The sequence below is a fragment of the Callithrix jacchus genome, chromosome 17 (assembly GCF_049354715.1).
Source record: "Callithrix jacchus isolate 240 chromosome 17, calJac240_pri, whole genome shotgun sequence".
NCBI lineage: Eukaryota > Metazoa > Chordata > Mammalia > Primates > Cebidae > Callithrix > Callithrix jacchus.
In genome coordinates this window covers 76251680-76268563 of record NC_133518.1, presented here as the reverse complement: position 1 = coordinate 76268563, position 16884 = coordinate 76251680, and the positions used below count along the sequence as shown (strand labels likewise).

At 46.4% G+C, this 16884-nt stretch overlaps 1 protein-coding gene across 10 annotated transcripts in view; it reads right to left on the bottom strand.

The window, feature by feature from the left end:
- Positions 1 to 16884, bottom strand: part of XYLB (xylulokinase) — a 75536-nt gene that overhangs the window by 19021 nt on the left and 39631 nt on the right. For 5 of the 10 annotated variants that reach the window (XR_013528756.1, XR_004736092.3, XR_013528757.1 and 2 more), the window contains exons 16-18: positions 13941 to 13999; positions 12391 to 12478; positions 9446 to 9540 (exon numbers count right to left, since the gene is read on the bottom strand). Coding sequence is in view for 4 of the 10 variants with exons in the window: in XM_078354657.1 (XP_078210783.1) it covers positions 9446 to 9540; positions 12391 to 12478; positions 13941 to 13999 (242 nt within the window). In the remaining 6 variants the exon portion in view is untranslated. Of the gene's footprint in view, positions 1 to 1134; positions 2935 to 9445; positions 9541 to 12390; positions 12479 to 13693; positions 13837 to 13940; positions 14000 to 16884 lie in introns of those variants that run through there. The other 5 variants (XM_002759736.7, XM_078354658.1, XR_008477554.2 and 2 more) reach the window with 4 other exon arrangements.

Here is a 16884-nt window from a genome sequence, read left to right as displayed (position 1 = left end):
TCCTCGTAATTTTTGTACTTTCAGTGAAGATGGGGATTCACCATGTTGGCCAGACTGATCTCAAACTCCTGACCTCAGGTGATCTTCCCACCTCGGCCTCCCAAAGTGCTGGGATTATAGGAGTGAGTCACTATGCCCAGCCAGGTTCTATCTTTATAATGGTGTGAGAATGGACTAATACTGTTCTTCCATCCTTATCCCCACTCCCATTTGGCCTCAGATCTACAACAAAAGATATTCAAGGACGGGTGTGGTGGCTCATGCCTGTAATCCCAGCACTTTGGGAGGCCGAGGTGGGTGGATCACGAGGTCAAGAGATCAAGAACATCCTGGTCAACGAGGTGAAACCACGTCTCTACTAAAAATACAAAAATTAGCTGGGCGTGGTGGCACGCACCTGTAGTCCCAGCTACTCGGAAGGCTGAGGCAGGAGAATTGCTTGAACCCAGGAGGCGGAGGGTGCAGTGAGCCGAGATCACACCATTGCACTCCAGCCTGGGTAACAAGAGCGAAACTCCGTCCAAAAAAAAAAAAAAAAAAAAAAAGATATTTAATGGTCATCTCCAGTCCTTTTGCTCAAGTTTCCCTAATCATCTCCTAGTTGGATGAAGTTTGTCTTTTAGTAGAATCCTAAGGAAGAAGTTGTGAGTATAATATTCCCAGGGCTCTTGCATAATTAAAACTTCTTCCTATACCCTTGATGGTTAAAGGACAGCTTGGCTGGATGCAAAATCCTTAGTTCATACTTTGAGTTTCTTGAAAAGGTTGCCCCGTTGCTATCCTGCTTTGTTGAGAAGTCTGATGCCAACCAGATCTTTCCTTTGTAAGAGACTAGGTCTTTGGGCCTAGAAGCTTCGTTTTTTTCCTTTGCCTTCAAAGTATAGTTGGTAGGATATGTCTCAGAGCTGATAATTCTGCATCAATATTCTATGTAACAAGATTCAAGATACAGTTTCAGGTTTTTTTTTGTTTCCAGGAAGTTCTTTTGGGTTTATTTGAATTTTAAATATTAACTCCACTCTACAGTCTTATCTTTTGTCTTCAGGAATTCCAATTTTATCTGAATCATCTTTGCTTTGACCATTTTCTTTATCATTTTATTTCTGAGTCTTTTTGGCTCTTCCTTTAATATTGTTTTTGTTTGTTTTGCTCTCATAGGTTTTCTTACTCCTACCTTCTATGTGCCATAGTGTACTTGTGGCCATATCTATTTTCATTAAGATATATTATAATTTAAACTTCATATCTGTGATGATTGGTCTTTTTGTTCAAATTATTTCCCAAGTTCAGTCAGTTCTCTTCTCACATATGCTTGTAGCTTTTTCATTTTTATTCTGAGTTTTTGAATTTCTGATCTGTGGTGTTCTTTTACATCCACAATTATTTTATTTTCAAATTCATGTTGGAGCGTTTTGTTACAGTTTAGTGTTTCACGGTCCAAGACGGCCTTCTTCTCCTGGTCAATAATGAGAAATGTCTTTAAAAAGTAATGTCTAGGTGGTAATTGGAGGAGTTGCCTGTTTTCTTCAGAATTTGGGCTCACTGTTGTATCTAATGGGCTGTTATCTCTTTCTTCCTTTGCCCCCTTTCATCCACCATGCCTCCAAAAGACACCACTCCCTTTCAAGATGGTGTCATCCCCATCAGAAGTGACACTTCGCCTCTGTCCCACTCAATTTCTAAGCCCCTTCCTTTCAGCTCCTCATTAGCTCCTGCTCTGATCCACCAGGTCTCACCCGGAGTGGCAAAATCCTGCAGACAGGTTTGAGAGGAAGGAAAAAGGAACTCATGATACAAATACAGGAAGAAAACTCAAAGTGAGAATCACTTTTCAGCTGACGAAATACTCCAGAATAAAAAAGAAATCCAGAATTTGGGAAATTCTTCCAGAGAAATGACACAATTTCTTCAGCAAGCGGACTGCAAGAAGAGAGAGATGGGGAGTGAGGGAGAAAAAGGGAGAGAAGTTCTAAACTGTGCCACTTGGGAGATGGCCCCTCTCAGCAATCTAAAATGTGCCACTTGGGAGATGGCCCCTCTCAGCGATCTAAACTGTGCCACTTGGGAGACGTCCCCTCTCAGCGATCTGAACTGTGCCACTTGGGAGATGGCCCCTCAGTGATCTGTGGGTAGAGCTGAAGGGAGGGCAGGAAGCACATCCACCAGGTACATGGTTTGAGTGGGAGGTGGTGAATTAAGCCAGGTGAGTGTGGGGAGGGAGGAGGGATGTAGGAGGGAGAAGGAAGAGATGCTGAAAGGAGAAAATGGGAACAGCATGGAGAGGGTGAGCATGGGTGGGTAAGAGAAGCCCTGGGAGGCATCTCAGACAGTTGAAACGAGGAGGGCAGGGCACGGGAAGGAAGGGGCTGTGGGGTTTGGACTGGGGGAGAGGATGGACAGTAGGATCAATGTATGGGGTGGGGGTGGCTGTGGGTCACGGTTTGGGAGGAGTAAGCAGAGAATCAGGGTTGGAGAAAGAGAAAGGATGAGGTCGGGGGTGAGAGAGGGCTTTGTCTCCCCCAGTCTGCTGATTTGAGTCCCTAGGTTAGCTTTAATTCTGCCTCTTCAAGGGGAAAAGTCATAGTTTTTATTGGACATATCCCAGTCTCAGTGTTGTCCTGTCTCCTGGGATAAACGATGGAAAAGAGAGATGCTTTCCTGCCCTGGGACACAAGGGCACAAGGACGCAAGTGCTATCTATCTTCAGGCAGATGTGCTGAGGCCGGACACTCCAAGGAGTCAGCATGGGCAGGAGGAGCTGTTCAGAGCAGGGAAGGGAGCCCTGCTGTGCAGGCCATGTCTCCAAGTGGGGTCAGTAAATCTGGGCAGGCAGGGGCAACAAGGATGGATGCCTGTTCACTCCGGAGGCCCCCGGGTCTGAGACAAGATTCTCTGCTCAAGTTTGGCAAACTGGGGGAGGAGGGCCTCGTAGACCTAGAAGAGCAGAAAAAGCAGTTTAGAACAGGGAGGCGGGAAATGCCTCTTACATCTGGTTGCACCTTGCAATTTAAAAATTTTAAATCTTATTTACTTGCAATTTAACTTTTTTGCTGGGCAAAAGAAAGCAAGCATCAATTCACAAAAGAAGAAATGCTAGTACTTCTCAAACGTATAGTTTATACTTCTTAAACTGTGAATTATGACAAGAAACCAATGTTTATGATCAAATCTACAATTTTTTAAAAAATTCTGGTGAAAGTACCTAGAAATAGCTGGTGAAAGTTGGTGGCACAACTCTTTTGGAAATAGACTTGACTTTTAAAAATTATTATTTTTATTTTTGGAGACGGAGTCTCGCTCTGTCACCAAGCTGGAATGCAGTGGTGCGATCCGTTCACTGCAACCTCTACCACCTGGGTTCAAGTGATTCTCCTGCCTCAGCCTCCTGAGTAGCTGGGATTACAGGTGCCTGTCACTGTGCCTGGCTAATTTTTGTGGTTTTTATTAGAGACAGGGTTTCACCATCTTGGCCAGGCTGGTCTTGAACTCTTGACCTCATGATCCACTCGCCTCAGCCTCCCAAAGTGCTGGGATTACAGGCGTGAGCCACTGCACCCGGCCAGACTTGACTTTATATCTGTATTAAGGAGGCCATAGTGTGGGACCCAGTTATTCTTCTTCATTGAAGCTCTCCTAAGGAAATGATCCTGAATGTAGGATGCCAAATCCACCAAGGGTCTTCTTTGATACCACTAAACATTCAGATGTATGAGACCACCATGAGCTAAGAGAGGACCGCCTGGAGAACACAGTGCCGGCAGGTGCTCCTTTCCAATGGAAGACCATGGAGAGGTCCACACGGCAGTTCCACAGTTGTCCAGGAGGGGGCCACTCTGCCTCCCAACCAGGTTACAGCCTAGGCACAGAGTTGAGATCTACATCATACAGAGGCAAGAATGACCCTGGCTCCAGAACCTCATGCCCCACAAAAGTATCTCCCGTAACAACTCAGCAGGCAGGAAGCATGCCCAGGAGGAGTCACTGTGCCCGATGAAGCCCTGAGGAAGGCTTCTCACCAGGCAGTTACAGTCTTCTGAGTTCAGATGCAGTTTCCCAAGCAAAGACCATTTTTCCATAAGCGATGTTGCCCCAGGAAAACTGTTGATATTCCACTTTTATGAGATCGCAAGGGAAACAGAGCTAGAAAAGGTCAAATTCTCATGTAGAACAGGAAAGGGTTAAAAAAATAAAAATCATTTATCTACAAAGACTTAATTATAATTGAAAAACAAAAAGCAACTGCACTAAGACATGGAAATGCTCAAGTAAACTGTGGTTCACTTGCCAGATTATTATTATTATTATTATTGTAGAGACAAGATCTCATATTTGCCGGGCTGGTCTCCAACTCCCAGCCTCAAGTGATCCTCCCGCCTCAGTCTCCCAAAGTGCTGGGATTACAGGTATGAGCCACTGTGCCTGGTCTAGCCAGACAGAATATTATACAGTCATTAAAAATGACATGCATATACATTTTTTAGAATGAAAATATTTATGTTGTAGAAATTTTAAACAAGCTACAAAATTATACATACAGCATGCTATATAATAAGCCAAAACAAGCAAAGAGCCCAACAGAGAAAAAGGACCAGAAAGAAACACAACCTGAATTCTGACCCTTATTTTATCACTCTAAACAGTCTTCCCCTGGGGCTGTCCGTCTCACCTGAGAAATGCAGATGCACTGCAGGTGAGCACATGCTGTCTCACAGATAACACTGAAGACCAAGGCACCTGGATTTTCCTGGGACTCGTCCAAGTAAACACAAGTAGGAGCTCAGGCCAACCCCATTCCTTCTTAATTTGTTTAATTTGCTCCAAAGTTAAGTTTTGTTTTTCTATTTTTTGAGACAGGGTCTTGCTTGTTGTCCAGGCTGGAGGTGCAATGGTGCAATCTTGATTCACCACAGCTTCTGCCTCCTGGGTTCAAGTGATTCTCATCCCTTAATCTCTCAAGTAGCTGCGACTACAGGTGCGTGCCACCACACCCGGCTAATTTCTGTATTTTTTTTCTTTTAGTAGAGATGAGGTTTTGCCATGTTGACCAGGCTGGTCCTGAACTCCTGACCCCATGTGATCCATCTGCCTTGGCCTTCCAAAGTGCTGGGATTACAGGTGTAAGTCACCACCACCAGCCAGAAGTCAAGTACTTTTTTTTTTTTTTGAGATGAAGTCTCACTCTGTCACCAGGCTGGAGTGCAGTGGCGCAATCTTGACTCACTGCAACCTCTGCCTCCCTGGTTCAAGCGATTCTCCTGCCTTAGCCTCCCGAGTAACTGGGACTACAGGCACCTGCTGCCACACCCAGCTAATTTTTTGTATTTTTAGTAGAGATGGGGTTTCACCGTGTTGGCCAGGATAGTCTCGATCTCTTAGCCTTATGATCTGCCCACCTTGGCCTCCCAAAGTGCTGGGATTATAGGTGTGAGCCACCGCACCTGGCTGGAAATCAAGTATTTTAACAACAGTGTATGCAACCGGGGCCTACTCTTGATGCAGTTGGAGCAGCTCTGTCTGAGAAGGCTCAGGGACAGTGGCACGGGGTGTCAGAGCCAGAGACAGGAGCCTGCTGACTTCTAAATCCACGAGTCTGTGCTATCTAGAAGGGCTTAGGGGGATAAATTCCTTTCCTCTTCCAAATGAGGGTGACACAGCCAATGTTCTTTCTGGTTCTACTCTGTGAACTATGCCTTTGTGAAGTACTTGGGAATAGACCCCATGAGTAAAATAAAGCAGAAGATAACAGGTGACCCTTTATAAAGAGGCCCACAGTAAGGGGCCTAAGGTTGTCCTAGCCTGTATTGGACATTCAGGAGTCAGAGAACAAAGGTAAAGGGCTTTGATTTTTCCTAATGGAGAAAACTGCAATGTTCAGCTGAGCCAGGGGAGAAAACGTTCTTACTGCTTGGAGTTTCCCCTTGAGCACAAGCACTGCTGTAGGTGCGACACAGAGCGTGACGGATGTGGCCCTGCTCTCGAGGAGTTTAACTCCAGACCACAAATTCAGGCTGCACGTAAGTCACATATGCTGACAATCATATAGATGGTCACCGCTTGCAACAGCTGCTGAGAGGGCGTTTGAGGTTACACTTGTATCCAACGGTAAAGGGTTCCACAAGCTGTCGGTGATTCGGCCACGGGCAGGCCAGGGAGAGGGACGGGCACGTACAGCTCAGAGGATTTCACTCCGTACTCCACCTGAGGCAGACGCTGCTGTGCTGCCCTAAAACTTTCCCCAGTTACCTTCCTCCTCGCTGGCTTTCTTCTAGATAGACTGAAAGAGCCAGACTCTACCCTGGCCTTTCCTACAACTAGAATTGACCATATGACCAAGTGACGGCCTGTTGTGGGGGCGTGAGGCAGGGGGGGATAGGCCAGTATTTTTCTCCCTGATGAGCAGGAGGTGTATGAGGAGAGACTGTCTGCCCAGTGCCACCCGCTGACCCCTGCCTCTGAATAGGGCTGGGAGGACATGGTGTCTGGGGCAGCCGCAGCATCCTCTCCCCATGTGGACACACCCAGAGCTGCACTATCCAGTACAGTAGACACAAGCCATGCAGACTTTTGTGCACTGGAGACATGCCCAGAACTGTAAGCAGAAAATACACACCACATTTCAAAAGCTTCATGCAATAAAGACAATGTAAAATATCACATTAGTAACTTTGTTTCTGAGACAAGGTCTCTGTCTCCCAGGCTGGAGTGCAGTGGTGTGATCTCAGCTCACTGCAACTTCCACCTCCTGGGCTCAAGTGATCCTCCCACCTCAGCCTCCTGAGTAGCTGGGATTACAGGTGTGGACTGCCATGCCCAGCTAATTTTCTTTTTTTTTTTTTTGTAGAGATGGGGTTTCGCCATGCTGCCCAGGCTGGTCTCAAACTCCTGGGCTCAAGCAATCTGCCTGTCTTGGCTTCCTAAAGCGCTGGGATTCTGGTATAAGCCACTGTGCCCGGCCCCACACTAGTAACTTTTCTAATTTATTATATGTTGACATGACAAGATTTCAGATATAGTGGATTAAATAAAATATATTAGTTTTAATCATTTCTTTTTGTTTATTTCTACTTTAAAAAATGAGACAAGCAGAAAATTTGAAATGACGTATGTGACTCACATTATGTTCCCACTGCCCACTGCTGGCCTGAGGAATCGCAGGGAACATGACTGGGGCCCTTCTGTGGAACCACCGAACCAGTTCTACCTCCAGATTTCCCGTTACACTCTAAAGCCATTCTGGTCAAGGATTCCTTTTAGGCCTCACAGTTAGCAGGTTAAAAGGAGGCAGGACAGATGCTGTACCCACTTCACATATAAATAAACAGAGGTCTGGAGCCAAGGAGCACTGCCTAAGCTCACATGGTGAAGTAGAAGCAGAATAAGAATCAGAACATAAATGGCCTTTGTCTCAACATAGAATCTTTCCAGTGTATCAGGCGGCCTCTCAAACATAAGAGAAACATGGCCTCTGACACAGAAAAATTACAGATGCTCGGGCACACCTGTGTGTGTGGTCTGTCTGGTCTCCTGCTTCCAGGATGTGCCGGGAGGCAGCTCTCCATGGTGTTTCTACATGTCTGTGACAGCTGTTGTTTCATACTATCTCTTCAAGGGTGTCTGTAAAGCACAGAGACACAGAGATACTGTCTCTCTCCAGGGTAGAGGGAAAATTTGTTTGCTGACAGGAAAAATAAGGAAAATGTCCCCTTTGGAGGCAAAGTTTGGGCAGGTTTGCTTGCAGTTCCTTTAAAAGGTTGAGAGTTTTCTATGCTCGGGATCATTTGGTTTATCACAGACTATTACGTGCGGAGTAACCACCTGGGCCCACTTTGCAACACCGTGTGGAATTTGGGGGCCAAGGGAAACTGATGAGCATGAAGCTCCTGCTTCCTGATGTACTATGAGCAAGAAAGCCTTTTGTCTCTGATCCAAGAGTACTGTGCTTTCTACCTGCCTAGGAAACTATGGCAGGCTCATTTCTTAGCTTGCAAGTTAGGTAAATCTCAGAACCTTCAAAGCCCTTACAAGATCCACCCACCCCTGCTGCTGGGCTGCAAGAACCTCCTGCAAACAGGCACAGTGGTGTCGTGGGTGCTGTGTGTGCCATCCAGATTCACCTTGGGAACGAAGAACTTATTCTCCCAACTGCTGGGAGTGCTGTTGGCAGACAGCCCTCAGCTGACAGCCCCCTTTGGAGACCGCTTTAGCTATAAAGAGCTGCCTCACCCTAGCCTGGGGTGGCCCACATGCCATGACTGATTGACATGGGGCATAAAGGCCCAGCCCCTTCGCCCAAATGGGTAAAACCCTAAAGGTCATCTCGGAGCTTCCGTGGGATTAGCTTAGGCTCCAGATACTGCACTGCCGCTCCCCTTCTCCCTCCGTCCAATCCTGCCTGCTCCCTTTCCTTTCTATAGTTGAAGATTCCAAGAGGGAGTGGGATTCCCCCATTCCCATAAACCTTATGCATCTTAGTTGCCATCTCACACTCTGCTTTCTGACCCAACCTGCAACAAGTGAGGTCTGCCTTCACAGGGACTTCCTGGCCTGGGTGACGGCACAGCTCTATTGGATCCAGACTTGAGATGTGAGTACTGAAGTGCTTGTCTTGAGCTTCAGTGACAGATTCTTTCAGTAGCTTTTATAGCCCAGTGACATGGAAGAGCCCACCGTGAGGCATATGAAGCAATAAAAATGTGCCCAGCAGGGCCAGGTGCCATGGCTCATGCCTGTAATCCCAGCACTTTGGGGGAGGCCAAGGCTAGGGTAGGGTCTGGCTCTTTCAGTCTATCTAGAAGAAAGCCAGCAGGGAGGAAGATAACTGGGGAAAGTCTTAGGGCAGCACAGCAGCGTCTGCCCCAGGTAGAGTATGGAGTGAAATCCTCTGAGCTGTACGTGCCCGTCACTCTCCCTGACCTGCCCGCAGCCGAATCACTGACAGCTCATGGAACCCTTTACCGTTGGATACAAGTATAACCTCAAACACCCTCTCAGTAGCTCATCTGAGGTCAGGAGTTTGAGACCAGCTTGACCAACTTGGAGAAACCTATCTCTACTAAAAATACAAAGCTGGCTGTGGTGGCGCCTGCCTGTGACCCCAGCTACTCGGGAGGCTGAGGCAGGAGAAGTGCTTGAATCCAGGAGGCAGAGGTTGCAGTGAACCAAGATCACGCCACTGCACTCCAGCCTGGGTGACGTGTGAAACTTCACCTCAAAACAAAAAAATGCCCAGCAATCCATCTGACCCTGGCTATAAAATCAGCAGTATCTGTGACTCACAGCTGACAACCTGGCTCTTTTGCTCCATTTTCTTGATAATTTCAATAAAGCAGAATTTCTCCTTTAGTTGAACACATCAAATTCAATGTAGGTGAGCTTTTTGGTAACGGGAAAAAAACCGTAGCCGGCTTTCATAATGCAAATGCTACAAATGCTGATGGTCTCTCACCTGAGAAGCTCCCGGGCTTGGGGTAGCAGCTAGTCTGGGATTTGGAGCTAACTTCACAACCTCTGAAAAGGGCACATCTGTTCCACCTGCAAGACCTAGAAGGGAAAAGTCGCTTCACATTAGCACATGTTGCAAACGAAGATGTTGACCGTAACAGCAGGGATGCTCTCACTGGGGTGGCAAGCTGTGCTAAACTGGATTCTAGTGATGGCTGCAGACACTCTCCCTGGGTGGCAAGCTGTGCTAAACTGGATTCTAGTGATGGCTGCACGGACGCTCTCCCTGGGTGGCAAGCTGTGCTAAACTGGATTCTAGTGATGGCTGCAAGGACGCTCTCCCTGGGTGGCAAGCTGTGCTAAACTGGATTCTAGTGATGGCTGCACGGACGCTCTCCCTGGGTGGCAAGCTGTGCTAAACTGGATTCTAGTGATGGCTGCACGGACGCTCTCTCTGGGTGGCAAGCTGTGCTAAACTGGATTCTAGTGATGGCTGCATGGACGCTCTCCCTGGGTGGCAAGCTGTGCTAACCTGGATTCTAGTGTTGGCTGCACGGACGCTCTCTCTGGGTGGCAAGCTGTGCTAAACTGGATTCTAGTGATGGCTGCATGGACACTCTCCCTGGGTGGCAAGCTGTGCTAAACTGGATTCTAGTGATGGCTGCACGGATGCTCTCCCGTCTCCTCAGCTAAGTTGCACCTAGGACCATCACCTGCGCGGGAGGCCGGCCCTCCCTAGCCCTCAGCAGCATCTGCTTTTCCCCAGAGCACTTTTCCCAACTTGTGTATATTTCAGTGGTTCTTGGTTTAAGATCCCTCCTTTGCTGAGCTGTAGAGTCCATGAGGCCAGACATTGTGTCTCTCTGGGTCAGTGCTATAACCAGGGTGCCTAGCACACCATCTGGCATATAGAAGGCACTCAGTAATTACTCACCAAGCAAATGAGTGGCAGGGAGAGGGTTGCCATTGGTGAGCAAGAAACAATGAGCAATTTCTAGGCAAGATAAGTAATAGCATCAGATTGACAGAGAAACACAGCACCACCCGGCGTGAAGAAGTGAGAACCAGTTTTCCCAACCAAATGCCAGCTCAGAGCAGAATGAAGAGGGACTGGGATGGTGGTGGTGTGGACAGCAGAGAAACTAATCAAAAGACGCTGGTCCCATCTCCACTCATACTTGCAGACTGGCTACACAAGATAGTCATGCCCAGAACTAGCTGGGGAGAAGGGATCTCCAAATGAAGTAGCTAGTATCCCTCTTGGTGGGGACTGGTGAGCTAGGATTTGACTCAGGCTTTGGTTTTGGAGGGCAGAGAAGGATAGTGACCCAGGAATCCTTTGGCAAGCACGGAAAGGGGAAAAGAACAAAACAAAACAGTGCAGCACAGCAGTGAAGTCCCTAACGGGTAACTCCTTCCCAACTTCTTCAAAAGGATTATGAAGCAGGCCGAAGACTTCACATCAGCAACACTGAAGGCCAGAAGATTAGGGAAGAGTATCCTCAAAGCTCTCAGGAAAAGTATTTACAACATAGAGTCTTTTACCCAGCCGGTCTTTGGGAGAGTGAAACAAAGATCTTGTTGGGCATTTCAGGCCTCAAAATAATCACCTATTGAATTCTCTTAAAAATATTTATTTAGGTTGTATATTCCAGGAAAACTAGCGTACAGCCCAGGCACAGTAATCGTAGCACTTTGGGAGGCTGAGGTGAGTGGATCGCTTGAGCCCAGAAGTTTGAGTTTGGCCTAGGCAACATGGTGAAACCCTATCTCTACAAAAATTAGCCAGGCATGGTGATGTGTGCCTGTAGTCCCAGCTATCCAGGAGACTGAGGTGGAGGTGGGAGGATCACTGGAGCTGAGGGGGTCGAGGCTGCAGTGAGCCACGACTGCACCACTGCACTTCAGCTTGGACAACAGACACCCTGTCTCAAAAAAATAATAATAATACAAAAACCTCAGCATAGAAATAAAGGAGAAAGAAATGTCAGGAAGTTTAAAAAGAAGAAGAAAAAGAAAGAAAGAAAGAAAGAGAGAGAGACGTAGGGAGGGAAGGAGAGAGGGAGGGAAAGAGAGAGGGAGGAAGGCAGACTCACAGGTAAGTGCAAATAAAAGCCAATATGATGTTAAATGTACTTAATACAAGAATCTGAAAATAAATTCCCAAGTGATCTTGATACAGGATGTGGCAGGAGGTGGGGTAAGGAGGTGGGATGGGGAGAGAATAAAAGAGTAAGAGGTTAATTATTAAGAGAAGGATATGTTCCCTGATTAATTCTCAATGTTGACAGAGAAATAGAAGCTTACATAGGTATGTTAAAAGTTAAGAGTGAACATGAAAATAATACAACCACCTGGGCTGCTACAGCAGCTCCCTAAGCAGGCAGGAGACAGGGCAAATTGATCCAACTTGAAGGACAAATGCCCTTGGCGGTATGTGCTGCTCCTGCCAGAACTTGCCTAGAGCAGGGAGCTTCCCTTAATATCCAGAGTTACAGTGAGGCCTCTATCAGGGCTCCACGGAGCTGTCCAGGGTCCTGGACTGTTTGGGCCTGAAGTCTTCCTGTTTGTCTCAACTTCTGTCCTTGATGAAAAGACGGATCTGGACTTTGTCCACCTCTCCTGCCCTCTAGCTATCCAGACCCATGCCCACATGCCCTCAACCATGCCCTGAGTTCTTTTCCCGTGCTCCTGTGCTGACCGTGACTCTGAGCAGACGTCATTCAGTTAGGACCCAGCCTCTTTTTCTCCATTTTAAGCAGAGAATGAAGGAACAGAGGGTACGGGTTGGTTCTCACCTGCTGGGAACTAGAACAATGAAGCTGAAGTCCCCAAGACTCCAATGTACCCAAAGATTTGGAACACCTCAGCAGTCTCCCCTTTCCCCTCCTCAGCCCACCCCATGCCCTGGCCACTTCTGGAGACAGCTGTCCCCCTCCATCGACCTACCATGAAAAGCTCGGTATGCAGAACCCAGGCAGGCCGAGTTGGCAGTGTCTATAACATACACCGGGGCACCAAACACATCTGCAAGCACCTGGAAAGGATACAGAGGCTCTACTGTGGTGAGCCTGTTCCTCAGAGGGAACACAGGCATTGTGGGATGTATTTTCCAGGCTCTCTCCCTCATATATCTTCTGACCCCTTCCAGTCCACCTTGACTGCCTTAAGGGGAGTACGCTTGGTCATGCTACCAAGGTGATTAAATAGAGTCAGATGACCTGGGCCACAGCTCCCCAGGCTGTCTCTGTGCTTTTTAGCCATTTCACCAAAGACAAGGCAGAAGATTTAGAAACTATGCTGAGCAAATGGCACTGACCTAGGGCTGGAGACAGTTGGGTATTAGACTAATATTAACAAGCCCAAACAAACGCAAACTAACAAGGTCATGTTTCATGGGGATAATGGTGAAGTCTCCCATTTAGGTTCAAAAATAAATTGCATACATTTCAAATGGAGGACCTGTACTAAGAGGAGTTCACATGGAAAAAACCAGGGGGAGGTCTTAGTTGACCAGAGATAGTGTAGTAGGTGCCACTGATACCTACCTAGATCCCCCTCACTGGACCACTGTGTGCCCCACCCCAGCTGCTGAGTGCTGGCTACTAATGGCTTGCAACACTACCTCCTCAAGAGAACTGACCTTGGCTGAGCACAGGCCACCACTCACCCGTTGGCCCCTTGTCCCAAGGTAAAACCAGCTCTGTGGTGTGATTCATGTGCCAGAGCAGCATCTCCCCCCGGGAGGGAGCTGAAGCAGACTCCGGGCAAGGCCATAGTCTCACTTATCCTTCTTCCTTTGCTCTGCCCTGAGTCCCTCACTTCCTTCCCCTGGGAGTCCTCCTCTCTCAACAAGCTGCTTATAGAAGAATTCCCACTGCAGGCTCTATTTCTTGAAAGTCTTACCTAAGACAGGTAATCACAAGTGAACAGCTAATACAGTAACTCTAACAGTTAAGGCAGCCTCAGGCTACACCCAGAAATGCACAATGTCCCATAATAGGATCTGACAGCCCCACAAGGTGACAGTCTGAGTGTCGGACATCTGCAGGTTGATTCTACTTTCACTCATGTTTCTGGCATAATGAAGGACCAGAAGGACAGTGACAGTCTGACAACCATGTTACAAGAGGACTGGCTGGAGAATTGGTGACAGTTAAATTGGAAGGCAGAGGCCTTGAGGAAGTCAAGAACACTGGCATTAGATGTGAGAAGGTCTGCCATGAGGAAGAGCAGGCACTTTCCATGTGACTCCAGAGGCCAGTGCTGGTATCAGAAAGTGGATTGTACATGGCAGTAGAACTCACCTGCATGTGAGACAGACCCCACTCACAGTGTGAGCTGTAAGGCAACAGAGCTGCTTCCTGGAGAGTATGAGCTAAGAGCTCACTTTTCCTGCAGGAGTGGGAATGGAGGCTGTCTTTTCCATCGAATCTCTGGCTCTTAGATGCAACAGACATGGGAGAGGCCATGGTGTAGGGCCCACTACAAACGCTTACCTGTAAGATGTCTCTATTGTGAGATGCTCCTCCTGTGGCCAAAATCTTTGTCTTGGACACTGAAAGGGAAAAGAGAAAAAGTGAAATAGCTAGCCAATTCTCCCAAGGCAGAAAAGGCTGCTTCTATGGAGTTCTTCAGCTACAGAGGGCTTGTGAGGGGCCAATGCCCCCTGCTTATCACTCAGGACTATGGGAGAGATCCAGAGCTGGCTCTGTGTGTGCAGGCCTGTCATGCTCATTTGCTCATGAGGTTGCTCTTCCAACCCCCTTAACTGCCTTTAATAATTTTTTTGTTTTAAACATCTCAACAAAACAGGAACAGAAGGGAACTTACTTAAATGATAAAAGCCACATATCCACAATTTATAACAAACATCATTCTTAACAGAGATTTAGAAGCACTTTCTTCAGACTGTTGTGCCAACCAGACTCCAAAATGGCCTTCACATAATCCCTCCCTCCTGATACTCACAGCTTCATGTAGTCCCCGCTCACATCCAATAGGGCTGATCTGTATACCCAATAGAACCCTGTGTAAATGATGGAGTATGAAGTCTAAGACTAGAAGATAAAAGACATTGAGGCTTCCACCTCGCTCTGACACAGGTCACTCTCTCTTGGATCACTCACTCTGCGGGAAGCAAGTGCCACATCCTGAAGACGCTAAAGCAGGCTTAGGGAGAGGTCTACATGGCAGGGGACTGAGGCTTCCTGCCAAAAGCCACGTGAGTGAGCCAGCCTGGAGGCAGATCCTCCAGCCTCGGTCAAGCCTTCAAATGTCTGCAGCTCCAGATGACATTTTGACTGCAAACTCAGGAGATATCCTCAATCAGAATCACCCTAGGCTGATCCCAAATTCTTGACCCAAAGAAACTGTATAAGAGAGTAAACATTTATTATTGTTTTAAGCTGCTAAATTTTGAGATAATTTGTTACATGGCAATAGATAGCTAATATAACTAGGAACAAAACAGAGATTCACAGTATCCAGTCACTATTTAACACAGTATTAGATCTACCAATCAATGCCCTAAGACAACAAAAACAACTGAAATGTTTAAGTATTGAAAGAAAAAAAAAGAAAACTGTCATTTGCAGACAATAGTCCATCTACTTGGAAAAAATAAACAGTAAGCAAACTAATAAGACTAACAAGAGTTTAATAAGGTTGCCAGATACAAAATCAACTTATAATAATCCAAGACATTTCTAATAATAACCAACTTGCAAATGTGACAGAAAATAAATTGTCATTCATGATGGCACCCAGAAATGCAAGGTAGCCTTACATGTAAGGGCATACCTTAAAAAACAGTTCAAAAGTCTCTCTGAAGAAAAAGTGCCAGCTGTTGTTAAAGGACAAAAAGAGAATAAATAAATTAAAAGCTATTCCAGGGTCTTGAGTGAATATGAACTGACATTATAAACATGTCCACTTTTCCAACTAATGTATAAATCCTATTCGACCTAAATATAAATTCTAACTGGACTCTTTTAAGGAACTGGACCAATTTCTTATAAAATATTTATGGAAAAATGAGGATCTTTAAACAGCTCAGACAATATTTTAAAAAGAAAAGCAAGGAGGGGATAATTGCTATGCTAAATAGTAAAACATTATTATGGGCTGAACTCTGTCTACCTTAAATTTATATGTTGTAGTCCTAAACCCCAGTATCTCAGAACGTGAGTGTATTTGAAGATAAAGACAAAGACAGATATTACCTCCTTAGAAAGGTAATTAAGGTAAAAATAAAGTCATCAGGACAGGCCCTAATCCAGTATGACTGATGTCCTCATGAGAAGAGAAAAGGAGGACACAGGGGCACACAGGAGAAGACCATGTGCAGACACAGGAGGAAAGTGCTGTCGACAAGCTAAGGGAAGAGGCCTAGGAAGAAATCAACCCTGCTGACGCCTTGATCTCAGACCTTATGTCTCAGCCACCCATTCTGTGGCATGATCTCATGGTAGCCCTTGCCGACTAATATAAGCATACTACAAAACCACAATAATATAACAGTTTTTCTGCCCCAAGAACAAGACCAATGAACCCACACAATAGAAAAGGGAGGGCAGGTTGGGTGCCATGGCTCACGCCTGTAATCCCAGCACTTTGGGAGGCCAAGGCAGGCAGAATGCTTGAGACCAGGAGTTTGAGACCAGCCTGGGCAACATGGCGAGACTCTGTTTAAAAATTATTTAAAAATTAGCCAGGCAGGGTAGTATGTGTCTGTAGTCCCAGCTACTCAGGATGCTGAGGTGGGAGGATCACTTGAGCCCAGGAGATGGAGGTGGCAGTGAGCTGAGAACGCACTGCTGCACTCCAGCCTGGGCAACAGAGTGAGACCTCCTGTCCAAAAAAAAAAAAACGAAAGGGAGTGCAGAGAAAGACCCCTGTACATACAGGAACTGGATAAATGATAAAGGGGGCACTATAAGTGAAGGGGTAAAAGAGGCCACTTGGTAGACAGTTTTTGGAAAACTGGATCAACATGTGGAAAAAAATGCAATTGGATCCCAAGTTATACCATTCACAAGACTCCAGATGGATTAAAGTCCTCAATGTGGAAGGTAAAATTATAACATTAACAGGAGAAAACATAAAACCGTACTTCTATGATCCTGGAGCAGGGAGGAAATCTCTTAAGTAATACCTCAAAAGCATAAAATATAAGATGAAAAATTGATGAATTCAATCTAAATCCTGTTAAACTGCTGACACTATAAATAAGCAGCAGACAACTGAGAGGTAGAGAAATGAGACAGACAAATGAGAGGTAGAGAAATGAGACAGACAACTGAGAGATAGAGAAATGAGACAGACAACTGAGAGGTAGAGAAATGAGACAGACAAATGAGAGGTAGAGAAATGAGACAGACAACTGAGAGGTAGAGAAATGAGACAGACAACTGAGAGGTAGAGAAATGAGACAGACAACTG